At 45.7% G+C, this 27,778-nt stretch overlaps 1 protein-coding gene across 3 annotated transcripts in view; it reads left to right on the forward strand.

The window, feature by feature from the left end:
* RXRA (retinoid X receptor alpha) overlaps nucleotides 1-27,778 on the forward strand; it is a 231,027-nt gene that overhangs the window by 169,668 nt on the left and 33,581 nt on the right. For 2 of the 3 annotated variants that reach the window (XM_029614823.1, XM_029614824.1), the window contains exons 3-5: nucleotides 832-982; nucleotides 8,968-9,147; nucleotides 26,042-26,098. In XM_029614823.1, the coding sequence (XP_029470683.1) occupies nucleotides 832-982; nucleotides 8,968-9,147; nucleotides 26,042-26,098 (388 nt within the window). The remainder of the gene's footprint in view (nucleotides 1-831; nucleotides 983-8,967; nucleotides 9,148-26,041; nucleotides 26,099-27,778) is intronic. The other variant, XM_029614826.1, reaches the window with a different exon arrangement.

Below are 27,778 nucleotides of genomic sequence, written 5' to 3' on the forward strand. Positions count from 1 at the left end.
GGAACTCTTGCGGTCTGTCAGTGCCACGGGTGCACGGCAGCGGCAGCACCAGAGCAGGGCATGACTGCATTGGAAGATCAAGAGTTGGGGAGGTTATGGCTAGAGGACCGGTATATTAAAAGGGATTGAGCACAGTGCAGAGAAAAAACAAGTTATGGCTCTTTAACTGTGCAAATTACAGATCTAGTGTGAAAAGAAGGTCGCTTGTAGACATTTAGCTAAAGGAACATTTAAATCCATTCTTTTTTACTGACTCATTGAATCATGTGACTATTGAGCAACTGCGTAGCAAGCCACCACGTGGTCAGGCTCATCAGATGTGACCACAGATAGGGGCAACTATCACAGCGTGTATGTCGACATTGTGCCTGCTCTGCAAATTTTTTTTTTTTTTTTGTTGTTTAAAAAAAAAAAAGCAGGCTTTTTTTTTTTCTTTCCCCAAACCTCTTCAATTGCACAGACTATAGCGTCTGAAAGTCTCACTAGAGCAGTCTGGAACGGACTTGGTAAACCACACACTGCTCACGCTCCAGAAACTCGCCGTTCCGCTGTTTTAATAAGAACACTGCATTTTCAGTGTTCCCCTTAAAAAGGTTTACAGTGTGTGGCTGCGGCCCAAGCAGTTTTGAGAGAGGTTGCCAGCTCAGCAGGAGTGACAGTGAGGAGTTATGGATGTGACAAAGTGGGCTGAGCGATGGTGTGTGTGTGTGTGTGTGTGTGTGTGTGTGTGTGTGTGTGTGTGTGGTGGGGGGGGGGGGGACAGGTATAACATTTATGTAATAAGCATCTATTCATGTGTTTGCTTAATTTAATTAATTTGCTTATTTTTAGCTAAATTCCCCCTTGAGTTCAGTCAGCAGCACAGAAGACATTAAGCCCCCTCTGGGAATTAACGGCATTCTTAAAGTGCCCACGCATCCCTCAGGAACCATGGCCTCCTTCACCAAACACATCTGCGCTATCTGTGGAGACCGATCTTCAGGTAAAGTTGCATTGTACTTCCAGGGGGTGGGGGAGGATGGGGGAAGGGAGGGGGGACTCAAATGAGATCTTTGAAGGCTTGCCTTCTTCACTTGGTAGTTGAGTGCATTTGAGGTTGCCCTCAGACACTTTGTAAAATAAATTCCTTTTAATTTGTTTACCAGGAAAGCCAACTTGAGGCAAACGCCTTGTACTTCACTGTGTTCCCAGAAGCATGAAGTGACAAAGTGACTCTGCAAGGTCACACAGAGAGTTAGTGGCAGAGGGAGCGAACTCATATCCCAGGATCAATGCTGTGACCACTAGACCACTCACCACCGGGCCCGGAGTTAGGTGTAGGGCTCCAAGTTTCAAAGGCGACAAATACCCAGGCCAAAGAAGGGCCTGCTTTTGCTTGCCCCCACTGCTTCAAAGGGGCGCTGCCATGGCACTCCACCTATGAGCGCCAAATTCTTAACTCTGGCCCTGCTCACGACAGGTACTGGGAGTGGAAGACGCTTGTGCCCTGTGTAAACAAGAGTGTCCTATGCTGTCAGCTGTGGTGGCGCATTACGATTCCAAGTTTGGCCTAAAAACTCAAACCCAAGCCATGCTCCATCATTTATAATGACACCGGATGCAAAAATGGTCTCATGGCTAATCGCATTGCCACAGATGATACTAATGAGCCTCTACTAGCCAAAGTTTTCTCTGCATTCCAGTTACCACACATCCCAACATATTACATTTATCAAACACCTAGGAGGTGTTGTTATTTTATCATGGCTGACCACTTTCTCAGACAGCCGTAATAAAATAGCAGCATAGAATTGCCTATTAATGACTTTCTTTGCATGTATTTGCATTATTAATGCATGCAAATCATATGCAAAGCAGGCCACTGTAATAGGGGAGGGAACCTGGGCAAGTCCATGCAAATTATTAAGTGATATTGCTGCCATAGTGCTCTGTCACCCTGGCAAAAGAAATGCCTGAAGTCATGCAGGAACCTCTTTGTGACAAAATAAGTGCATTGTAACACAAGATGTGCAGTGCTGGGTCAGACTACGAATCATCGAGCCCAGAATCCTGTCTCCAACAGTGGCAGTCCGGGTCACAAGTATCTGGCAAATCCTCAATAGTTGATCTATTTCTTGTTTCTCACTGCCAGGAATAAGAGCTGGCTTTCCTAGGTCTACCTGGCTAATAATGGTTTATGGACTTTTCCTTCAGGAACATTTCTAACCCTCATTTGAACCCCACTCTATTAGTTGCCTTGACCACAGCCTCTGGCAACAGATTGCATAGCTTTATTGTGCTATGAGTGAAAAACCATTTCCTATGATTTGTTTTAAATCTCCTGGTTGTTAGTTTCATGGAGTGTTTCCTAGCCCTAGAGTTGTTTGAAAGCATAAATAACTGTTCCCTGTTTACCCGTTCCACCCCATGATTTTATAAATCTCAGACGTATCCCCTCTCAGTCATCTCTTTCTCCAAGCTAAAGAGCCCTGGTTTGTTCACCCTTTCTCAATAAGCGAGTCTTGCCAGAAATAATTAGCACAAACCTGTGGGGAGGTATAGCGGGCATGACTTGGAGACCTTGCTGCTGGGATTAATTTGGCTATCAATGCAACTGAGCAGCTTCCAGTAGAGGAGGAAGGCCCTAAATCACCTCTTTGTCCAAGCCAGCAGGTCAAGAGCCGATATGGGACTATGCTACAAGATCTGAAACCTGTGGCAAGAAGCAGACCAAACAATGCTGAGGCCAACTCATGAGCGCTGAAATGTGCTTATCAGTGGAAAGAAATGAGACTTTGGTGGATGAGTACAGGGAGAAGTTAGGTCATGATTCCTCTATTTTGTCACTTATTTTGCAACTGAGGATCCTCTGGGCATATCCCATGCCCATTTAAAGTCTGTTAGAGTCTTAGCCTCCACCACCTGCTCCAGGAGGGCATACCATGCGTTGACCACCCTTTCCATGTGAAAATATTTCCTGACTGTTGCTCTAGAGTTTCTCCACTCACAGCCTTGTATCATGATGCCTTGTTCCACAACTTCCTCTCCTTTAAAAGGGTTTCTTCTGGTGCATTATTAATACGTTAAATAACTTTAGTTTTTGAAAATGTAGCAGATAATTTTGAGTGACACATTTACATTTTTTTTTTCTTTACATGGGAAAAAAAATGAAAGTATTTCCTGCCCCCGTCCTCTGATGTTGTGATTGGAAACTGGGTGTTAGGTACTCTAATGCTTACACGAATGTGACACATTGAATAGCTGATGTTGTTAGCCCTGTACAATTTAGAAATAGGAATGCCAGAAGATTGTTGTGGTGTAAGGTGATAGGATAAGGGAGCATGACCCCGTCTCCACCCCCTACCCTGGCCTACTTCCAAATAGAAAGAAGCTGACAGTGCATCTTTGGCATAGTTCCATAGAGAGGCGGAGTCTGCACAGAGCTTCACTGGTCCAGCGAGAGGCCTCAAGCACTGGCTGCATCTACCCCTCGCCTCTGAAGAGGAAGCACTGTGGAGATTTGAGGGTTCAGGGTTATGAAAGGGCACCAGAATCTGTCTCCTTCATATCTGGGTGGTGGTTAAACGGGGAACCCCAGTGTCCCTCATTGTCTGGCTCTTGTTAGACTTCTCCCAGGAGAAACAGTATGCCAAAGAAATGGCGAAAGAGGGCAAGAGGATGTCTGATGCTACACAACAAATGGAAATCTCTTGAAACTTTGCCAGCCAGCCACATGGATAGAGGAAAATTGAAGAGTATTTTGGATGGGGAGCTGGGCAGCCCTAAAGGCACTCCCCAGATCATTGTATGATTTCTCATGGCCCTCATTAACACTGCGGGAAGTCTATTTGGGCAAATTCCTGTAGGGAAAACAACAGATACAACTTTTTCTGTGTCTGTGTGGTTGATCTTTCTGTTTCTTTTTTTTGCAGTAATCACAAGTTTGCAGTTACAGAGTGCCTTTCTCTTAGCAGTACAGTTCCAACCTACTCACAATCACCTCTTTATAGAAACAAACCAAATGGGGAATTATAGAGTATGATATATTATTTATTGGTCTATTGCATTCTCAGATGCTACCAGTACAGGAAAGGACATCACCCACCCTGACAGCTTTTAGCTTCCGCCAACATTTTCACATCGGGGGAGGGGCATGTAAAATGTCAGCCTAATGCATGATCTAGAATATTCCATGGAACCAACTTCAAGATAAAATAACCATAGTCAATATAGTACATCTGCATGTACAGCAGTAACCCCTTAAATTATGGCATTAATTCACATTCTAGGTGTAAACAAAATCAAATGCCATCTAATAGCATAAATACAAAGAGATTGTTAATTCCAGAGAAACATCTCTGCATTGGAATTAATCCAAACCCTCATGGAGATAATCTTGTGCTGGCTGTTGTATGGTTGGGATACTGCGTGGAGTAAGTAAAAATGGTAAAGTGTCTTCCAAAAGTAAAGTAAATCTGCATGACATACTTGGTTTTGTAATGAGGATAATAGGCACCCCTCAGTCCTTCACTAAAATGGATAGAGGTCTGTTTGGTCAGGGCCGGAGAGAGCAGGAATTAGGCCCGTGCCAGCTAAGAAAAGTAGGCCCCTATGTAAGGTTCTGATGTGATAATAAGAGAAATTGTTTTCTAAATTTCCCAAATAATTTTTATTTATTTAAGAAGGCTTTACGAGCTTTTTTGTTAGCAAATTCTTCACTTACAATTGAAAAGTCAAGTAACTTTGCTATATCATTATTCATATTCAATATAGCCAATCCATTTAGTCATTCTTGTCCCATTGTCGATCGCAAATAGGATTTAATTAATTTTAGGACACTAAAGCTTCCTTCATTTGATGCCACCGTTGCTGGAAGTTCAAAGAAAATTCTCAGTGCAATAAGGACATTTGGAAAAATATTAGATAACTTCAAACTCATTATTTGACCGTAAATTTTTTTTGGTGACATATCAATTTTAAAATTTACATCAAACACTCTCTCTTAAGCAAAGCTATTTCATTGAGGAGTTCAACTGAAACTTGATTCGCATATTGGCTCACAAATCTGTTAGCTTTTTGAAATAATTTGTCTTCACTCAAGTTCTTAAAGTCCCATAAGAAATCAAAATGATTGCATATTTCTTTAAACCGGTTTGATTTGTATCTAATGCAAGAAGATCGGTATATAAAAACAAAATAAATAAATAAATAAACTGCAGAAAATCGATGCTTAAGCCAATTAAGTACAAAGTCTATTATGTGATGGAAGACATTCACCATGAAGTAATTTTCTGCATGTTGTTGAGTTGTATGTGGGGAACCATGATGCAAATTAAAGTTAGTCAATATACGTATTTTACTTGACACTGTTCGGGCTTCTTGAAGTATTTCACCCCACTTGTCTCTAAGCTTCAGAAGATCTTCTTGTAATTGATTGATACTCTTTCTGCGTCCAATGTTGCATCACGACATTCCAGTAGTAGATTTACCTCATGTATCATTGTTAGCACTTTAATCCAAATTGAAGCCATTAAAACAGATTCAAAACTGTCCAGATACTTTTCAATACCACCAAGGTCAGCCTTACATTCTGCTGTTAAGTTTGTAAGCTTGCTCACCTCTTTTACAGCGTTTCTTATACTTCCCAAATGTCGAGCAATAGGTCGAACACAATCTATCCTGGCTGACCACCTCGTTTTGCACATTTGATGGAGGGATACAGGAACATGTTTTTCAGTATTTCCCATCTTTGTGAACTAGAGCTGAAGATATTATACATTTTTTGAATTGTTCCAAAAAATGTAATCGCTTCTTTACATGCCTCGGCACTATCCGCTCCAACTAAATTTAACGTATGGTTTGCACAGCTTGAAAACAAGCAATTCTTATTTCTTTCTTTCAGTTTAGCTTGAACACCATTGTGTGTGCCAGCCATATTGGCACCATTGTCATACGATTGACCTACACAGTCATCAAAGTTAAGGTCAAAACTATCGAGGACTTCAAAAATTTTTTCAGCAATTTCTTCGCCAGTCTTTTTAGGGAAATCACAAAACATAATAAAGCATTCTTCAATAGAAAAGCTTGTATCTGTAACTTTAACAAATCTCAAGATAAATAACAGTTGCTCTTGATGAGCATAGTCACATGTTCCATCAACAGAAAGAGCAAAATATTTTGCTGCTTTAACTTCTTCTATAATTTTTTTCTGAACAAAAGAGCCACAGATTTCAATAAATTCATTTTGAATATGATGAGAGAGATAATGCACCTGAAAATGGGAGTTATTTTCGTGTGAATTATGAACTTGTGCAACATGAGCACTCAGTACCTGGTCGTACTTGCTCAAAAGCTCAACTAGGCCCAAAAAGTTACCATTAGTACACTCTCCTAGTCGTTCGGAAGATCCACGTAATGCAAGTCCTCTTTCAGCCAAAAAAATAATAATATCTAAAATTCGATGAAGGATCGTCTTCCATTTTTCACTTTCTGCCTTAAGCTGATTAACAACAAAATTATCGATCGTAGAATTACATGTAACTGCTTTCATTGCTTCCTTCCAAGTGATATAATTTCCTTTATGTATATTGGAATTTTCATGATTTGGTACAATGTCTTTCAATCTTTGCCATCCTTTTGCAATATCCCAACCTGGATGTTCAGCTAATGTGCTTACATTGAAGAAACTTCTCTTTTGTTGAACAAAAAACAAGGAGCACAATACAAAGAAATATTTTCTTTACTCCAACACAGTCAATCTCTTTTATATTTTTCCCCATTCTTAAGGGTCACTGTAAAAAGTCTAACTGGAAAAGAATGATTATCCTTATTAGGAACATTGGTTGGTATTTCAAAAGCTGGAACTTTCAGAAAACTTTCAGTGTGAAACTTGTTCCTCTTATCAATCAATCCAATGTCACGTTGTGATAATAAGCAACTTTCAGACTCCGTTTCATTATTTTTTTCCCCTGTAGAAGGCTGTTCCAATTCGATTGTTTGATTTATTTCTTTATGGAATGCTTGTGAGGAACAGTCATTGTCTGGTGCGGAAGGTAATACAACCACTTGATTGTCTCTACTAATCTGATCATTCCCAGCCTCGTGTGTTTTTTGTTTTTTTGATCAGAAATCCTGTAATCTCGACCTTTTGACTGCTTCTTCCTATAATTTGGCTCGTTTTCTTTTTGCCGCACCACTTTCAAATTTTTTCATTGTCACCCAAAACTAAACAGAAAAAGAATGAGTACAAAATTATGTAAGATAGAATATTTTAACTTCTAAATTAAAAATTTGTATTACCTGATTCTTTTAATAATAATAAAAAAGACGATAGTCTTTATTAATTTATTATTGTTAAAAATAAGATCGCTTCTAAATAACGTTGTGATAACTTTGTCAACAATTGTAATAAATGTCTAAAACATATGACAAACATTACAGTTACATGCAGGGTTGTTACAACATAGAGGTGCTGCGGTAATTTAAATATGACATCATATTTAAATTTAAAGAACAAAACGACTGAATCCTTCTCTTGCATAAAAAAGTTAGTACAATAAGTTGAATACATTTTATTTATACATGTTAGAAATAGATATATTTAGCTTTTGTAAAAATTTTCCCAACAAAAGTAGGCCCCTTGAACATTGTAGGCCCTAGCCAAATTTTCTATGCTGGCACCCCCTCTCTCCTGGAGTGCGTTTGATGGTGGAGACCATCCGGAGTCAGAGTAGGCAATTCTCCAGCAGGACATTTAAAAAAAAAAAAAATGCAACCAAATTTTCTATTTCCCCAAGAGATCGCCATAAGGTCATTCTAGAAAATGAGCCTTATGATGGCTGCAGTGGGATCTGAGCGCTAACCCTGAGCTTCCTAATGGTTCCACTGACATGCTTCACGTCACTCACATCCCATGAGCAAGGATATGCAACTACTGCTGTTAAAAAAAAAAAAAAAACAACAACAAAAAAATCCTTTGGCGGTTAAGTTCCTCGTGGGATAATTCATCGTTCTGTGTAGGTGGATGAAGGTCTTTTCATTCAAATGGAACATGCACTTACTTCAGAAACATACCTCCCATCACTTTTGGGGTGGAGTTTCTGGATAATAGTTTTAAGTGTTTAAATTCTCTTCCTCTCTGTCTTCTGTCCATAGTGGGTATCATTTCCATACTATGGAGGCAAGAGAGAGAGCTTAATGGGCTGATAACACCTTTTCCTTGAAATGCGGAAGGGGCTGTTGGGAATAATTGGTCCAAGGGCACTCTTTCCTGTCTTCAGGTTGCCATAGCGATGGTGTAACCCTGCAGTATTTTTAGCTGTTCTGCTCTGTGAGTAACGCGTTCCTCGCCTTTGCAGTAAGTTATTTTCTCTACCTATCACCTCTCCATCCCCCCGCCTATTAAACAGTAATATTCCAGTGGCAGAAATTGAATACTTGTAGAGTACGTGCTGACACTGTTCTGGTGGCCCTTAGCCAGCACAGCACCACAGAAATGTTTCCGGTGAGGCATGGCTAGAACTGGGATTTAGTCTTACAGTCCCCAAATAAAGGGGGTCTTGGCTTCATCTCTGGTAATGTGTGGCCAGCAGTTGGGGGTGCTGCATGAGAAAAGTACCGGGTATCTGCATGCTGTTGGTGCTAGTTACGGAGCAGCAACGGTTAGATTTGCAGAATATCTCCACACTACCTCTGCAGGCCCAGTGATACCTTAGACTCGTGGTTCTCAACCCAATCCCCCCAGACATACCCAGCCAGTTGGGTTTTCAGGATTCCCATGAATTATGCACGAGAGAGATTATCATGCAATGGAGGCAGGGCATGTAAATCGATCTCAACGCCTATTCATTTTGCATAGCCGAAAACTCAACAGGCGGTTAAGTCCTGAGGACTGGGTTGTGGTGGTGGTGGGCACTGATGGAGGTAGGGGGTAACATTTATTCCTGGAATTCTCTGGTATCACCTCTTCGTTTCTGCCCCCCCTCACAGGTAAACATTATGGGGTGTACAGCTGCGAAGGCTGCAAAGGGTTCTTCAAGCGCACCGTGAGGAAGGACCTCACCTACACCTGCCGGGACAACAAGGACTGTCTGATTGACAAGCGGCAGCGGAACCGGTGTCAGTACTGCCGCTACCAGAAGTGTCTGGCTATGGGAATGAAGAGAGAAGGTAAGAGAGGCGGCCACTGCTGAGAAGATCTTGTAGCCGTGAATGGGACTGATCCATCAGGGGTGTTTCTCCTCTCTAGATGTCTCCTCGTAGGAAGGCTGGGTCCCGAGATATCTTTGAGCAGGTTAAGTGTAGCGCATCACAGGGTTCGAGGGTCGATAGGCCTCCTCCCTCCCGCTCTCTTTCTCACCTTCCCCCATGTCTTTTCCTCTCTCTTTATTCCTCTTTCCCCCGCTCCCCCTCACCCAGGGCCCTGCTTTAAGAGGATGTGAAGTATTCACATTGCTGAAGAAAGGCTTCCTTCATCTGTATATTTCTTTGTACACATGGATCTGTGTATCCTTTTGCCCTGTAGGTCTGATGCATCCGATTAATTGTTCACAAGTCTGTTTCTTTACTGATTAGGTAATTCCCAGGGAAAAATAACACCTTAGTCTCACGAGAGTTATTTTATCCCAGGTAATCATTTCTGTGCTCAGGGAAGTGATGCGAAGTAGACAGGTCCAGACCTGGTACTCTCAGTACTAGGTAGATGAGGAGGATAGATTTGGTCTGAAGGCTATAGATCCGAGGATTTGGAGTTCAGAAACCCAGACTCCTTTTAGCTGACTCTGTATCTCCGGGCATCTTACTTTACCTGGGTATAGACCTTCTCACGCTCACCATGAAATCTGCTCGTGAATCCTTGCACTGAAAGGTGCAACCGTGGCATCCGCCCAGAAGTGGCTGGTGGATGTCACTGAGGCAGTGCGAGGTTGAAGGACGTGGATGAAGGGTGCTGCATTCATGTAAAATGAAGCAAGAAATATTCTAAATGAAGCACTTGAGGGATGGGGTGGGGGAAGGGGGCTGTCGGAATGCTTGTGTGTTGCTGCCTCGTCACTGGTTGGCCTGCTAAGGGAGCCCATTTAGTAATGACCTCGTAGTACTTTGGTGGGGGGGGGGGGGGGCGTGGGGGCTGAGTTTTTGAGGTCATCGCTTGCTCGCCGTGAGCCTCATGCCATTTTGGAAGGAGAAGGCAGTGGTAAAGCACCTAGCGCCGCGTGCCCACCCGCTCGGGCCGTGGCACAGAATTATTAATAAAAAAACACGTGATGGAGGATGTGCTGGCGCCTGTCCAGGAAGCTGCAGCCCCCATCGCTGACCTGTTGTCACCGACTGCCTTCACGTCTCGTAACCGTGCAGCCTGACAGAGTGGCGGGAGCTGGAGCTTGCCCCTTGGACGGAAAGCAGCATGGGCAGTGCAGCCTGTGCCTGATGAACACCAGGGATGGGAGGAGGGGGAGAGGCAGGGCACAAAATAGGCAATTCCTCACAGCCATTACACTTAACGTTTTTTGTTTTTTTACTTTTTCTTTGTTAGCTAGTTTTTTTCCTGAGATGTTTTTAGGTTATAATTCTGCAACTCGGACAGAGAGGAGGGAATCATGGAACGGTGTCTTTTGGACCTTTTGTTTTCTTCCTGCTCTGAGTTTCAAAACAGTATTTGGAAACAGAATCTTTTTTTTTTTTTTTGTCTTGTGCCTGAGCATCTCATATTTGATTTATGGGGTTGCATAAGGACATACTAGAGAGTACACCCACCTGTGCACGCTATCCTGCAGATTCCTGAATTGTTGCTGGGGTGTCCAGCCCTCTCGGGGGCTGTTTTAAACAATAGAATACAAGACCTGCTATTCCCCTTTTGGTTAATGTATAACCTATATGCAGTAACCAACAGTCATTTGGTGCCATTTGATTTGGCCATAATTGGTGGAGCTTGCTGATTGGTCAGAGGTGGTTTGTCAGCTCTGCATCTGTGCGTTTTGTGACTCTTGGCCTGATGGGACGCTACCCACTGTGGCAAAGAAGATGCAGGCAATGCCTGGTGACATCATCCTGCATGTAAACTGTGACAGCCTCACACATGGAAGGAGCGCTCTGAACATGGGCTTGCCCAGGGCGCTGTTTGCCTTGATTAAATTGCTTAATTTCAAAAGGTAATAGGGACAGTATTTATTTAACTTATTTATTTAAACATTTTATGCCATCATTCCAAATAAATATCACATAGGTTTACGATAAAAACACACATAAAATCAAACCAAATGACGGTATACAAAACACGATAAATAAAAAATAAATAAAAAATAATACCAAATGAAATAAAAATCACATTACATATGTTTAATTTTAATATCTCTCACTTATAGTAATCAAATAGCCTGCAAAGTTTGTCAACGCTTTTATCAGAAAGACTTCTATTTGACAGTTAGCCGATACAGCACTTGCGCTAAAAGCGCTTTGCACCTGTTCTTCATATGGGCGCCTGGGCAGCACAGATGTTTGGAAATCACATCTGTGCATGTTGTTTTAATCCCTCCTACTTAACCACACCCTTGTGAAACACCTGTTTTTTCCTGGCTAAAGGCGCACGCGCTATAGAAGCCCACACACGCTTTGAGCTGGAATGAATGAGGGCAAACTTCACACAGGCCAATTAACCCAGCTCAATGAGGCACTTGCCTGGGTAAATGCCCCTAGCCATAAAAAGTACACGTGCTGTGAAACAGAGTGTGTTCTTTTCGCCACAGGAAAAAGGGGCAGGGCTGAGGAGATTTTGAAACTGTGGCAGAACAGGTGCAAAGGCCATGGGTACTTCTGTACCCACGGTCCCCTTCAGCCTTGAATTGTCAAAGGGAAACTCTGTGGGGAGTTTCCCTTTGAAAATGAGCTTACAAGCTGTCTGACCAGTTTCAGAATTGCCCCCAGTTTGTTTTGTATCTATAGCAACAAGCAGTTTTCTGCTGCCATTTAAATTCTAAGTACATATCTGGCGAGGAAGAGATTTAACCTTCTCCTTGGGTGAATTTACAAACCCTTGAGCCATTACTGTGATGCTGTGGTATCTCTGCCTTGTAGATTGGATTGAACGCATGAGATCTCCAGTGTCCATGCATAACATGGCATGCCTTACATGTGCTAATCTTGTAGGGCCCTCTAACCATGCGTCCAGGAAACCTGCAGCCATAAAACTGAGAGCACTTAGTCCGGTGGCATGTGGCTGCCCAGAAAACCCTGCTGGGGCTTCCCTTCTGGATGTTGGCCAGTAAGGAGACTCAGTGATAGCCAAGGCACTCATCCTTTGAAAGAAGGAGGAAGTAGGAAGAAGAGAAAAACAGAGTAACAATAATATAAACCCCCCTGCCAAAACATGTAAAAATGCCTCTTGCTTTTCTCATATTTCATTTATTGCCTGCCTTTCGCAAGTGTTGAAAGCTCATGTGACAGCGTACCAGCAAGCCAGATGATGTGATCTGTGCTTTGCAAATCTGCAGTGCTGTGGCACATAATCTGAAACAGAATGTGCTGGGTGACACAGGTAGGAAAACCCACCTGGGTCACTGCGGAGTATTGCACACATTCAAAATGCCTCTGCATATTCTGACCCTGCATCTCTTACACTCTGCAGCACATCTTCGAGTTTTCCGAGGCAGTAGGGCTAAGCGCCAGGCTTAAGTTTTGGGGCTACAAAAGTGTAGAAAACCTGCAAGCTTGCCCAGTTAAAACTGTGCATCTTCTTGCAGAAATATTTAATTCCCTACAACTTATAGAAAGGGAAAAAAAAAGTCTCCAGCGAAAAGCCATTTAGATGGTCTGAGAGGCCTTTCTGGTTATTTGTTAGGGCAGATGTTCGTCTTTTGCACTAGACATTCCTTTGATTACTTGCCTTCAGGGCCAGCCTTTGGGCAGTTGCCTGGTGAGCCATGAGATCAGGAGCACCTTGGGGGCTGCCAGCATTGTCCGTAGGGCTGGTCAGCCAGAGGCCGAGCAGCAGTGGTGATCATAGGCAGCCTGTCTAAAGATGAGGGTTGAGGAGGCTAAGCCTCTCAAAAGGCTGGAAGGTGAGGTCTGCCTCCATGGTGACCGCCCTCTCTGCCATGCTCCCCTGGCAGGAAGAGCGCACTTAATAGTGTGCCAACTTCCTCTACCACGCTGGGTCAGTTTCATGCTATGAGCCATGAGATTAGGGGATCTCGCAGCTCAAACCATTAGACTGGCCCCGTGCAGCAGATGTGATGTGCTGTTAAGTGCTGCTCCTGCTGTCCATGGGGGACCCAAAGAAGAACTGGAGTTAACAATTGTGTGGTCTGGGGATGTTGTGTGTGTGTGTGTGATTGAAAATACATGGAATTGGGGTCACAAAGCAGGAGACCTACATACATGGGATGGTAGGGGCAGGCAAAAGGAGACCTGGGAGTGGTGGTAGGGAGACTGTAAATGTGGTGGTGACAAGGAACAGGGGAGAGTACTCAAGATGAGGACATGAAGTGGAAGAATGGATCCAGCACTCAGGAGGAATAAGGCTCAGGATGGGGAGGGAGGGAAAGGAGAAGAAAGGACCTTGGAAAGAGGACTGGGACTGGTGGACCAGAGAGGCAGAGAAGACCATGCGACTCAGGGTAGAGAGAGAGAGAGAGAGAGAAAGAGAACTGGAGAGGGAATTGGGAAGGGGAGAATGAAGATGAGATGGCAGAAGAAAGGGATTGGAGCCAGGAGAAATGGTGAGTGACAGGGAAGAAGCTTGAGCTGGGGAGGGGGATGAGCGGCAAAGTAGATAAGGGCCGGGGATAGGGTGAGTACAAAGAGTGGACACGGGGGACTATTTTTATTTATTTACAATGATTTATATTCTGCATCATTACCAAAATGTTGTTTGATGCAGATTATGATATCATTATTTATTTTTATTCTGCTTTTTGCACTTTTTTCCAGCTCTTCAAAGTGGATTACCTTCAGGTACTGGAGGTATTTCCCTATCCCCAGAGGGCTTTATAGTCTAAGTTTGTACCTGAGGCAGTGGAGGGTGAAGGGACTTGCCCAAGGACTTGAACCCTGGTCTCCTGCTTCGTAGCTCACTGCTTTAACCTCTAGGCTACTCCTCCACTCATTACAAAATAATACAGTTTAAACAAGCTAAGGACATTAAAACAGAATAAACATAACATCTCAAATAAAAGCAAACCTAAACAAATTTGCCTTTAATGCCTTGCTAAAGCTTCTGTAGTCTGAGACAGAGGGTAAAAGATAGAGGGGGGGGGGGGGGAGGAGCCTGGAAAAGGAATGAGAATTGGGGTAAAGGGGAGGAGGTGAGAGAGAGAGAGAGAGGGGGGAAGAAGGTCTAGGAAGGGGGAGATTGGGAGAGAGAATGCTGGCAGGTAGGCGAGAGATGAATACAGGGAAAGAGTGAGAAGAACAGGGATACAGTAAGTAGGATGGGAGGAGGCAAAACAATAGAAGATATGGGGAAGTGGCAGAGAGAAGAGGGTAAAGAAATGGGCATAGAAGAGGTGAGGGAGTGAGAAAAAAGGCAGCAGTTGTGGGGTAAGGATAATGGAGAGAGAGAGATATCTGGAGAATGGTGAGGGGGGAAATGGAGGACTGAGAAGGGACAATGGAAGAGAAGTGAAAGAAAAGCTGGGGCAGCAAGAACTGGAGTGGGGGGGGGGGGGGGGGGGAGAAGGAGAGGGTGAAATCTTAGCCTTGCATGAACAGAGAGGCAGAGACACGAGATGAAAGGACAAAATCAATGTCCGAGAATATCTGGAGGGAGCGAAGGGACAACAGGGTGAGTGCAATGCCTGGAGGGGGGAGAGAGGAGAGAATGACTGGAGGATGGGGAGATGGGGGATGGAGAAAGAGAGTGCCTGGGAGGGTGGAGGAAATACCTGGAGGGAGGGGAAAAGGAAGAGAAAACATCTAGAGAAGAGATGGGCACAGAATGTCTGGAGGAGAGCTAGAATACTGGAAGGGAGGAGAGATTGCTAGGAGGTAGGGGGAGAGGAGGAAGAGAGGGGAAGAAGAGGGAGAGCATGCCTGTGAGGAGAGAGAAGGGGGAGGATGTATGGGAGAGGTCGGGGGTGTGCCATTGACAATTTTTGCCCAGGGTTGCATTTGCCCTAGAGCCGGCCCTGATCACCTTTTCCAAATCTGAGCCCAAGGCGGCTTACATTCAGGTTCAGTAGGTGTTTCCTTCCCCACAAGGCTTACAATCTAAGTTGTACCTGAATTAATGGAGGGTGAAGTAACTTGCCGAATAGCAGTAGCAAAAGCAGGATTTGAACTCTGATCTAAGCTCTAGATTATGGAGAGATCTGATACAAAAAGGTGATTTATCGGGATCTTTTAGCCTTATAGTCAAGGTTAGCACAGCACAGACAACAGCGCAAAGTTGGAGGAAAATCCAGAGTAGCAGAGTTCAGTTGCAGAGCGGCTACTTTTCTTGCTGTATGATCCTGCCCAGTGTTTAACTCTCCCTCCTTCCCTCTTATTTTTCTACTCCTCTCTCTGTCTCTTTAGCCTTTGGTTGTGCGCATTATACCTGTGTCAACTCTTGAACGGTAGGATAGCAAGCTGTATCAGTCTCTCACCTTCCCTGGGGCCTGGCATTTGCACAGCTGCCAGTGCATGTTGGCTTGGGTTATTGCCTGGAAGGAGACTTTGCAGAACGACGCTGACCCATCAGGCTGCATGTTACCCAGTCCCTGTGCCAGCTCTGTCCTCATTTCATTTAGGGAAATTAAAATATAAGCTTGCTTGATTTTTCATTTTCAACTGAGGTTCAGATTTTGTTTGGAAAACTTGAAGTCCTTGGGTTTTCAGTCTGCTTTTGTTCATGTTATCTTTTAATTTCAGCTCTTGTAGCTATGGCCACTGGGGCATGTAATTTAGACTCTGGTTCCTGTAGGCGTGCTCAATTAGATTTATAATGTGCATACATATACTATTTTGGGTTTTTTTTTTTATTTTTTTTGCCAAGAATGGGATATTCCATTGCACGCCATTCCAAGAAGATTCGAGACCCCCATTAAGTAAGCAGGAAATGCCAGCGCAAGCCCCTTTGCCTTTCCCATGCTCTTTCTGGGAGGGGGTGGCCAAGCAGACCCTCTCTCCTGCTCCCTGGGAAGTTTCTGTGCCTGACCTCCCAGCTGTGGGCTGCAGGCGTGGACATGGCGTACTTTGTGCTAAACTCTTGGAAAGTGGAACAGGAATAAAAGTCAACAAGTAAATACATTTGTTAAAAAAAGGAGACGTAGGAGCAATTAGGTCGAGATGATACTTTCAGTGGGGATGAGAAATGTTTTTTGTTTTTTTTAAGAGGCAAAGTTGTCGTAAGGATAAGTATAAAATAGAAACATAGAAAACAAAAAGGACTGTAAGGACCTCTGGTCTGCCCAATTTACTTCTTATTACAGTGCTATAGGAAGCCCCCCCCTTGATCCTTGCAACCAAGGCTCTCCTGAGGGACATATTCAGAAGCATTTAGTCGGATAACTCAGAAGTTATCCAGCTAAATTAATATTTGGGCCCTTAATCAGCTGAATTCTGGCCGGATAACTTTTTATCCAGCTAAAATTTGGATGGGTAAGTCAGGGGCGTTCTGGGACTATAACTGGGAGGAACTGAGTTAGCCAGATAAATTGTCCAGTTAACTTTGGTCAGCCCAGGCACCTTTCTTAAAGTTAGCCAGATAAACTTATCCGGCTAATTTTAAGGTATATATATATATATATATATATTCAGCGGCATAGTGGCACTTCTGAATCTAAAGGCTAAGTTAGCCGGATAAGTTTATCTGGCTGACTGGCCAAGCTACACAGTGGCTGAATATGGACCTCCCTGTGTTGCTTGAATTTTGTTACTGATTTTGTCTTCACTACCTCCTCTGGGAGGCCAATCCATGCATCTACCACCTTGTCTGACTCTGAAACACTAGTCTTAGGGCTAGTGATGGGCTGTTCTGTTTCTTCTTTCAAAATTTCCTAGGGACCAATGGGTATAGTGTACTCCTGATAGCAGTTAGAGACGGATCAGATTTCAATCTGACGTCAGCCCTAGTACATATACCCCTGCAGGAAGTGCAGCTCTTCAGTATTTTCCGTCTCCATAGCAGTTCGGGACTCTATGCACGCTAGCACAGCGTTCGAGTAATTTACCAAAGAAACCCAAAACAAGAAGAAATTTTACCTCTACCCAGCTGAGAATTCCCGAGGTGATTTCTGCAATCCCTCGGAGGTAAGCCTAGGACCGGCAGCTGACCCTCGGCGTGGACCTAGCCCCCGACATCGGGTGAGGCTGAGAGGCAGCGGGTGCAACTTCGAGCACGGCGGTGAAGGTATTTCCCTCTCCCCCCGCAGCCGGAGATCGGGAAGTGCCAAGACAAGGTAAGGTAGAAATCGATTTAAAAGTCTCTGGTCTCCGAAGCTCGAAGAGTCGCACAGGTCGCCAGCCGGTGCCAGTGCCACCGGGTTGATCTGCCCTAGCAGGGCTAGACCCCGGTCAGATCCGAGGGTCCTCCCACTTGGAGACCCTCCGAGGTGGTCACCATATTGTCCGCGTGGTCACAGTCACCATCTTGACCTGTTCGCCGCCCTGTCCGTCGCCCCGACCCATGCGCACAGAGGCGAGCCGAGCACACAAATATCTTGTGCGCACAACGTCGCGCGCCCAAGTACCGTGCGCACAAACGACACGCATAGCCACATGCTTACTGTGCCGGGTACATAACTTTGCTTTGTGCGCACAACAGCGCACACTTCTCTCTGGGCGCATACCATTCCTACACGCACAACCTAGATGCACTGGAGCGCATAACTAAGCCACCCGGGCTCTGTATTTTACGCGCACAAGCCATGGCACCACCGGAGAAGAAGCTCAAGGTTCAGGGCCTTTGCCCAGCATGCCATATTAGAGCAGCACAGCATGAGGAGGCCATGGCCCTGTGTATATAGTGTGAGGAGGCCCTGGGGGATCCAGCCCATGGCCCTCCCCAACCCATACCGGGTTCCAGCTTCTTGAACAGTACACCGGACCTAGCGTCCCCCAGCGGGAGCCTGCCTCAAACGGGGCTACCCAGGGACACAACACCTCTTAATTTAGACCCAGCATCTATCTCCTGGGTGGAATTTTTCAAAGGCCTGCATACCTTCATCCACATGCAGCCGGGGCCCCCGATAATACGGCCATAACCTCCACCAGAGGACCTCAACATCCCGGGACCTTCCTTGCCCAGAGAAGTGATTCCACCGCCCAGAAGCTCCACCTTCGGGAACACGGACAACTCAGATGAGGATTCAGAACACCTGGAGGAAGGCGAACTCCCCCCAGGGACCGAACCCCCTCCGAACCATGAGGCGCTTCTTCACCAAGGACGAGCTTCCAGACCTGGTCACACACAGCTTGAAAGAGCTCGCTATCCTGGGCACAAGTGCCTCAGGGGAACCTAAGACGAATCCCCTCCTAGAGGGTCTCCGTCAGACATCCTGTCATTTCCCACTATTACAAGCCGTCCAGCAGCTAATTGACCTGGAATGGGAAGCCTCGGAGATTACGTTCAAAGAGGGGTGTGCCCTGGCAGCCATGTAACCTCTGGATCCAGCTGCCAAAGATCTCCTGGCACGTCCGAAAATGGATGCCATGGTCTGCGCGGACTCAAAGCGCACCACTATCCCAGTTGAGGGAGGAGCAGTACTCAAGGATGCTCAAGACAGACGTCTGGAATCCATCCTCAAACAGTCTTTTGACGTCTCTGCTATGTCTCTACAGATCGCGGCCTGCTGTGCTGTGGTGACACGTGCCTGCTTATTACAGACCAGGAACAACACTCCCAGGGAAGCCCTGGTACCAGCAGTATCATTCCTCATGGATGCTCCTTCTGATCTGGTGCGCACTGCAGCTAGAGGAGTGTCATCAGCTGTGGCAGCCAGAAGACAACTCTGGCTCCGAAGCTGATCGGCAGACGCATCGTCCAAAACGAGACTCACAAGGATGCCCTTCAAGGGAACCCTCCTGTTCGGAAGCGAACTAGAGAAGCTAGCCAACAAATGGGGCGAATCCCCATTGCTGCGGCTACTGGAGGACAGGAATAAGAGAAACCAGCAACCCTTCTCCTGAACTTCCAGGGGCAGAGGATCGCAGCGCTTCAACCCATACAGAAGCACATATCAAGCGGCTTGCCCCGCAGGCAGGAGCCAGTCCTTTCGGAACAAGCACAACAAAAGGGGAGCCAGCTCGGGCCCAGGTCCCATCCGCACCCCACAATGAAAATCAGCTGACCCGTCCAAAGGAAGAAGCCATAGGGGGCAGACTTACCCTATTCTACCAAAGATGAGTCGAGATAACTTCGGACAAGTGGGTCCTAGCCATCATTCGAAAAGGATATTACCTGGATTTCCACACCTCCCTCCAGACAAGTTTGTGGAATCCCCCTGCCACAAGCCTTCCAAGAGGATGGCAGTGGAAGCTACACTGACCAGATTATTATCCTTAGAGGCTATAACACCGGTGCCCGCACAACAAATAAATACTGGACATTATTCCATTTTATCGTTCCCAAGAAAGAAGGAACGTTCCAGCCCATCCTGGACCTCAAGTTGGTCAACCGCCACCTGAAGATTCCTTGCTTCCTCATGGAAACCCTATGCTCGGTAGTAAGGGCGATACAACCGGGAGAGTTCCTTACATCCCTGGATCTGTCAGAAGCCTACCTACACATTCCGGTCCATCAAGAGCATCAGCGTTTTCTACGCTTCATGATCCTGGACCACCACTACCAATTCCAGGCGTACCATTCGGGTTAGCCACAGTTCCCCGGACGTTCACCAAAATCATGATGGTAGTGGCAGCAACACTGAGGAAGGAAGGAATCCTCGTACACCCCTATCTCGACGATTGGCTGATCAGGGCGAAATCCCCAGAGGAAAGTCACCAGGCGACCAATAGAGTCAAAACTCTACTGAAGAGCCTCGGGTGGGTGGTCAACAAACAGGAGCTGTCTGCAGCCCTCCCAAGCTCTAGAATACCTGGGAGTTCGGTTCGACACCAAACAAGACAAGGTCATCCTGAAACCGACAAGGAGATCAAAACTGATGACCCAGTTGCGAACCCTGTTGAGCGAGCTTCGTCCCACAGCATGGGACTACCTCCAAGTCCTCGGCCTCAAGGCATCCACACTTGAAGTAGTGCCGTGGGCAAGAGCTCACATGAGAACTCTACAGCGCTCCCTACTATCACGATGGAATCCGCTGTCCCAGAACTACACCGTACGTCTTCAGCTCCCGGACAAAGTTTGGACCCAACTACGATGGTGGCTACAAGAAGGCCATCTGAGCCAGGGAGTGAGGCTATCCTCACCAACCTGGATTCTGCTCACCACGGATGCCAGCCTACAAGGATGGGGAGCACACTGCCAGGAGCTAACCGCCCAGGGGCAATGGAACAAAGAAGAGTCGGGATGGAACATCAATCGCCTAGAAGCCCGGGCAGTCAGGCTAGCCTGCCTACGGTTCGGTCATAGACTCCGAGACAAATCACAGTCATGTCAGTCAACGCCACAACAGTGGCCTACATCAACCGTCAGGGAGGAACCAGAAGCCAACAGGTGTCTCTGGAAATAGACCCCCTAATGTCATGGGAGGAAGTGAACCTTCAAGAGATCTCGTCCGTCCACATCGCTGGGAAAGACAACGTTGCTGCAGATTACCTCAGCAGAGAAAGTCTAGACCCAGGAGAATGGAGACTGTCGACCATAGCATTCCAACTGATAGTAAACCGTTGGGGGAACACCAACCATGGACCTCCTGGCAAACCGGTCCAATGCCCAAGTGCCCAGCTTCTTCAGCCGCAGACGGGAACCTCAGTCCCAGGGAATCGATACCCTGGTACAGACCTGGCCGCAGGAAACTCTATTATAGGCCTTCCCACCGTGGCCCCTATTGGGCGCAATCATCCACAAGATAGAACACCACAAGGGACCTGTACTTCTAGTGGCCCCGGACTGGCCAAGAAGACCGTGGTACACAGACATGTGAAGGCTGCTGACAGGGAGTCCTCTCCTGCTACCGTCACACAGGGATCTGCTCCAACAAGGGCCGATCCTCCATGAGGATCCAGCTCGATTCTTTCTTACGGCCTGGCCATTGAGAGGACTCGCCTGAGGAAGAGTGGATACTCGGGGGCAGTAATTGACACCCCTCTCCGAGCATGCAAGTTCTCCACATCCCTAACATACATAAGGATTTGAAGAGTATTCGAAACCTGATGTGAGGACCGCGACATCATTCCACGCTCAGTCAAAATTCCCACGATTTTGGAATTCCTGCAGAACAGCCTACAGAAGGGATTGTCTCTCAACTCCATCAAGGTACAGGTGGCCGCATTGTCATGCTACAGAACCACGAGTGAGGGCGGCAGCCTAGCCTCTCACCCGGATGTCTCCTGCTTCCTGATAGGAGTCAAGCAGATTCAACCACCCCTAAAGTGGCCAGTGCCTCTATGGAACCTCAGCCTGGTCCTAGATTGCTTAGCAGGAGCCTCCTTCAGACCTCTTTGTGGCCTGTCTCTCCAGCTATTAACATTGAAAACAGCCTTCCTGGTGGCAGTCTGTTCGGCCTGTCGTATCTCCGAGCTACAAGCACTGTCCTGCCGGGAGCCATTCCTCAGACTCACTCTGGGAACCATCCAGTTACGCACGGTTCCGTCCTTCCTCCCCAAAGTGGTTTCTCACTTCCATCTCAACCAAACCATCTCGCTACCATCGCCAGATGAGCATAAGAATTTGGAAGAGTCTCGCAGTCTGCGCCACCTCAACGTTGGCAGACTCCTAGTCCGATACCTGAAAAGGTCGGAATCCGTACGAAAGACGGACCATCTATTCGTCCTTTACAGCGGGAAGAAGCAAGGGGAAGCGGCCTCGCGAGCAACCATAGCCCGCAGGATCAAAGAAATTATCAAGGCAGCCAACGTAGAAGCAGGCAAGCCACCGCCTTTACAAGTCAAGGCCCATTTCACTAGAGCCCAGGCAGTGTCCTGGGTGGAAACCAAGATGCTGTCACCCGCCGAGGTCTGTTGGGCGGCAACATGGTCCTCCATCCACACCTTCTCCAGGTTCTACCGCCTGGATGTTCAGGTTCGAGAGGACACAGCATTTGCAAGGGCAGTACTAAGTGGGCCACGGGCAGCCTCCCACCTGGTTCGGGAGTAGCTTTTATACATCCCATTGGTCCTGAGTCCATCTGCTACATGATAGGAAATGGAGAAATTACTTACCTGATAATTTTGTTTTCCTTAGTGTAGACAGATGGACTCAGCATCCCGACCCACGGCTGCCGTCATTCATGGAATTCTCGGGCAACATCCCCGAGAGCGAGTTATTCATGGGTAAGCCATGCTTTCTTCCAATTAGGACACTCATCCTACCGAGTGTCGACGTTTCTCGGTTGAGGGCACTGGCGGTCTCCAGCTATAACCAATTCAACTAATTTAAATTAATCAAGTTAACCAAGTTATAAAGTTAATCAAGTTATCCAAGTTATTCAAGTTATTCAGTCATGCATATATACACAATTGCTAGGGCTGACGTCAGATTGAAATCTGATCCGTCTCAAACTGCTATAAGGAGTACACTATACCCATTGGTCCTGAGTCCATCGGTCTACACTAAGAAAAACGAAATTATCAGGTAAGTAATTTCTCCATTATTCGTTGCCTATTTGCAATTTTCCCATGCATCAGACATAAATGGGCTGCCTCTGTCACCTTCTTATCACTCTAACACATCAACTGCCCCACACCTCTCTTTCCACCATCACCGTTGTCATGTGATTTGTAATTCACTCTTGTGTTCAGACTTCTTCATCTTTTGCTTTGACCTGATGAAAGGAAGCACCAGAAAGTTAGTCAAGAAACGTATTAAAATCGATAAGCAAAAAATAAATAAATAAAAATATAAGGCGATACCTTTTTATTGGACTAACTTATTTCTGCACAAGCATCTTGAAAATGAGCATTGGGTCTCGGAGAGTTAAGAGGACAGTAATGATAACTTTGCTATAAAGACTTCCAACAATTATAAAGTGACAGGTTGACAAACTAAGCCTTGGCAGTCCTTTTAGACAACTGATTTGGTAGGCCCATCTTGTTACCAGCAAATGCCTTAGGATGACCTAATTTAGGACCTGATTTATTAAGTGTTTTTCCCCATAGACACAGGGAGGATAGGGATGAAGTCTGTGGGTAGTTTTGTGCACAAGACCACTTTGAAAAATTTGCAGATTTGGTTATTTGGCATGAGAATTTGCTCTCAGAACGCTACCCCCTGTGTGCAGATTTATGCGTGCACTTTCAAAAATCAAAGGCGTGCTTGCAGATCCCTTCCCTGCCCCAACTCTGACTCTCTCTTCCCATTTCCTGGAACACCTACTTGCAGTCACACTAGGCCTGTGCCTGGGGGGTGGGGGGACGGACAGCAGGCCCACCTAAGATTTGCTGCCTCCCAGCTGTGCTGAGTCTCACTCATTAGGTAACAGCCTTCTGCTTCCTGCTGTAGCCCCCCTCCCCTCCCCCCCCCCACTAGTGCAGAGATCTGGAGGGAGGGGTAAGGCTACAAGGAGCAGAGCAAAAATAACTTGCTGTATTTCCTATTCCATCCCCTCCCCTCCTGGTCTCTACAGGGGGCAAGAAGAGAAGAGTGAGGCAAGAGTAGACAGCAGGGAGCAAAGAAAAGCCACTCTGCTCCCTAATCCCGCCCCTCCTCCTTGTCATTTGGGAAGATGAGGGGAGGGGGCTAGCCTGAAGCAGATAGAGTAGACAAACAGTCCTTATACCTTCTGCTCTATTGTCCTTTGTTGAGGGGGGGGGGGGGGGTCAGGTGAGGCGATAGCATCAACAGTGTCTAGGGGCATCAAACTCCCAAATCCATCACTGCTTGCAATGCCAGTAAAGTTATGCACAAAATCAGGCTTCACGCCTGCTTTTACATGCACAAGCTGCAGGCTGATTTTCAATGCACCACCTACACACGTAAAACAGGCTTTATATGCGCAAAAGAGCAGCCCTTATTTAGGGAATTTCCAGATAAAATCCAAAGCTACTCATTTCCCCTCCTAATGAGGGGCACTAGGTTTCTAACATATATCCTTTCAAATATACAAAAAAAAAAAAAGAAAATTAAACCCACTGAACACTTCTCTTAATTTGCTGGTTCAATGTGACTTAGCTCTTAAGTGGTGTCCTTAAAAGGAAGGCCTCCCCATGAAATTGGCGAGTCAGTCATACAGAAATGCTTCACCTCTTGATTGCCCGGAAACATAAGAATTTCATGTGAGGTCCAGCATAAGTTGCACCTACAAAGTCTATCCCATTAACATTAGATATGACGGCAGAAAAAGTCCATCCGGCCCAGTGAGTCTGTCCATACTGCCAAGGATACATCCCCGCTGCCAGCTACAGAGCGTGACCAGCTGCAGGATTTCTCCTTTTGTAATTTCCTCCTCTGGACTCCATCTTCTTGGGTGGAAGAGCACACTAGATGTCCACTTTGTTCAATCTAGTGCATGTTTCCAAGATTGCGTTGCTACAGCATGGAGGAGGTGGGTGTGGGGGAGCCACAAGCACTGGCTGCCTCTGGCAGCTGGGGCACATCTGGGTGTCTGAAGGAAGACATCTCATCCTTGTCCATGGGAGATTTCTCTCTTTTAACATGTTAGGCACACAGCCGTCATGTCTGAGCCCAGAAGATCTGGTTGGAGGATTACTTATTTTTAACAAGTTTACTTAAACCAGCTAATTTCTGGATGCCTACCAGGAATATTCAAGTCAAAGTGTAAGTGTGATCTTGAATTACACAGTGACGTTGTTAAGAAAATCAGCTGGACTCAACCAGCAAAAACGGTATAGAAAGGTCTGTTCTTTTTTTTCTTTTTTCTTTTGACCCAATGGCCAATGGTTTCCTCCTGCTCCTTTAAGAATCTGTCTCAGTTGGAATCGGGGCTGGAATCTGGCACCATGAGCCTTTATTTGCAACCAACCAGAGAATTTTTTCCCTATTTTATATCCGAGCTTTCATTTTAGCCCAGTCATTGCAGCAACGGTCTTCGGCCAGGGGTCACACACCAGGACTCCTTAATCCGGCGAGTGGGTGTCACCGAGGTGCAATGACTGGGATTCCCTCTTCTACACAGGCTGTGAGCGCTGACTCCACAGCATCCCCAGCTCCAGCTGACTCAGCGGAGAACAAATCCTGGTCCTCTGCATGCCAGTGCACAGTTTTATTCCTGAGCAACCAGGCTGGCCAACAAGAAGGTCCATTCTTAGCTTAAACGTCTGTGAAAATCCCAGTGAGCAGAATTCCCAGAGATTGCTGTCTTTTTATTTTGCTGTTTGGTAAGGAATCATTTTTTTTTTTTGTACACCCAAAACTATTTTGGAAAGTGTTTTCTTGCATAGAGCCAGTCTCAAAAAAGAATTAAAGTAGCTTTGCATACATCAGCACTGGTCTGATGGGTGGGATCTCAAAAGAGTGGTAAAATTATGGAGCATTTTGCCAGTGAAAGGCAGTGCTGGCTGCAACACCTCGCAGCTGGATGGGATGCGAGAGGAAAAGGATATCGGTGGGTGGTGACGATGAAGGGAGAAGCACAGATCTGGGGCCGGATGGTTGGCATGGAGTTTTCTTCACCATGCTGCAAAATTGGCTACAGATATAGAGGGAGCAGGTTCCTTGGCATTTCCCCTGGATTATTCCCCGTAGAGTGAGCTGTCAGGCAGTCAAGAAGGTTGGTCTTGATGGACTTCTGATTTTCTTTCAGTGTAACTTGACAACTCTTAATGAGTCAGAAAAGGCTCTTTCCAGTACCATTTTGGGCATCTGGTTCACCGGCACGTGTCTTATTGTTTAGAAGGTCCAAATAACAGACTTGTAGTATGATCTGTGCTGGTCCCATAGAGCAATAAGGGAATATTTCCATCCTCCCCGTCACCCATTTTGTACTGTGATGACAAACAAGACAAAAGAAAAATGACTAATCTTGCAGTTATAAAGTAATGATTTTTATTTTTAAATTTTATTCTGTTACAGGGATGGAGCACCATCCATCCCGGCCCCCAAGACATCTGACAAGGCAGGATGAAGAAGGTATTCCTGTTTATGTATTTCCAGACAGCTGCCACGCAGCTACACTCTGATTATATTGGTAAAGAAAGCACATAGAAAAAGATGTGGTTGCTCCTTAGAAGGCTCTTCCTTAGAAGATGCTCCCTGGCTGTCTCTTCTGATACCCCCCCCCCCCCTTCACCATGTCAGCACACGTGTGCGCCTCATTATAACTCCTGGAAAACTGCAGGGCCCAGTAGAGGTTCTTGCCAGGAGATCGCATGCTATCCTTGTTCTTGGTTGAGCAGAGGGTTGGTTGACATGTACCGTGAACCTTCTCTTCCAGCTTGGGAAGAAGAGAGAAAGATTAGCGTTGGATTGAGATGGGGATTAAGAGGGATGGGAGGCCCTTTAATCATCAAGACACGGCTTGGGATGTGAATCTCATGCCACAATGGCATTTTTGGTATGCACGCTGCAAGTGCCTGTGTTAGCATAGTGCTCAGGAAAACGTTGCAGAGGTGTCAGAGTGAAGTAATGATAAGTCTAGCTCCAGATGTACTAAAGGGCTTTTCCCATTTTGTGTCTACGAGGAAAAATGCTTGGTACATGGGGAAGTCAGATTAAGGCCAATACTTTGTTTTCAGCTGGGTCTTGGAGGCATCAAGAGATTAAAGCGGCTTGGCCAAGGTCACAAAGAGAGTCCGTAGCACAGGGGAGTCAAACACATGCTCCAGGACTCCTGAATCAGAGTCCAGGGTCTAACCCATTAGACCCCCCCCCCCCCACTCAAACATTTATTTAAAAAATGTATTTCCCACCCTATCCATAGTTCTATTAAAATATTAACAATACATACAAAAGGTACTGCACCTGTCAGATACCAGATACTTCTGCTCCCGAGTCATAAAGAAAACACAAAACTACAACTGCATAAAAAAATTCATCTCTGCAAGACCAAACTTCAGTTAGGTAAGACTCTGTGCTTGAAACAGAATTAAAGCCTGAGCAAAGAAGAGGGCCTTTAACTTCTTTCTAAAAGTTATAGAGTGGGTCTCGACTCTCAAATCTGCAGGAAGTGAGTTCCAAAGGGTTGGCCCAGCTGCTACTGAAAAATAAATAAATAAATAAAAGAGCAATTGGACTAAAATACAGTGCGATACTCAAGAAACTTTCTTGCAGTTCAAATCAGTTTTAATTTATTTTATTTATTTAGAAATTTTTTTATTTTGCATTATTTTGCATTTATTTTGCATTATTTTGCATTATTTTGCATAATGTGATGACCAAAGACAATCCATTTTGCAATTTAAAAATGGTTTCTAAATGTATTGGGTAGGACATTAACTGAGGCCTGTAGTGTAGACCCGTTCTTATAGGAACCCAGCCAAGGGCGCTGCTTGGTGTGCTGAGCCCCTGGTTTGGAGCCAGAAGGTTGCAGGTTAAACCCCAAGATTCCCAGTTGAAACGGGTTATCACCCTGCAACGAGAACAGGATCCATGTAAGCAAGGGCAACATTTTAATGGTTAAAAAAGAATCCAGTAAATATTGTTGTAACTGTAAACAGCTGGTGTTCTGCAGTAGCCTGAGACCTTGGTGAATTTGCTTTTCCTTTCCTACAAAAAGACTGTAGACGTAGGCAGAGCTGGCATCATCTGCCCTGAAGGCCAATGAGCCAGGGGTTTGCATGAACAATAACAAATGTATATTTTCCATTAGCA

The sequence above is a fragment of the Rhinatrema bivittatum genome, chromosome 8 (genome assembly GCF_901001135.1).
Source record: "Rhinatrema bivittatum chromosome 8, aRhiBiv1.1, whole genome shotgun sequence".
In the NCBI taxonomy this organism is placed as follows: Eukaryota; Metazoa; Chordata; class Amphibia; order Gymnophiona; family Rhinatrematidae; genus Rhinatrema; species Rhinatrema bivittatum.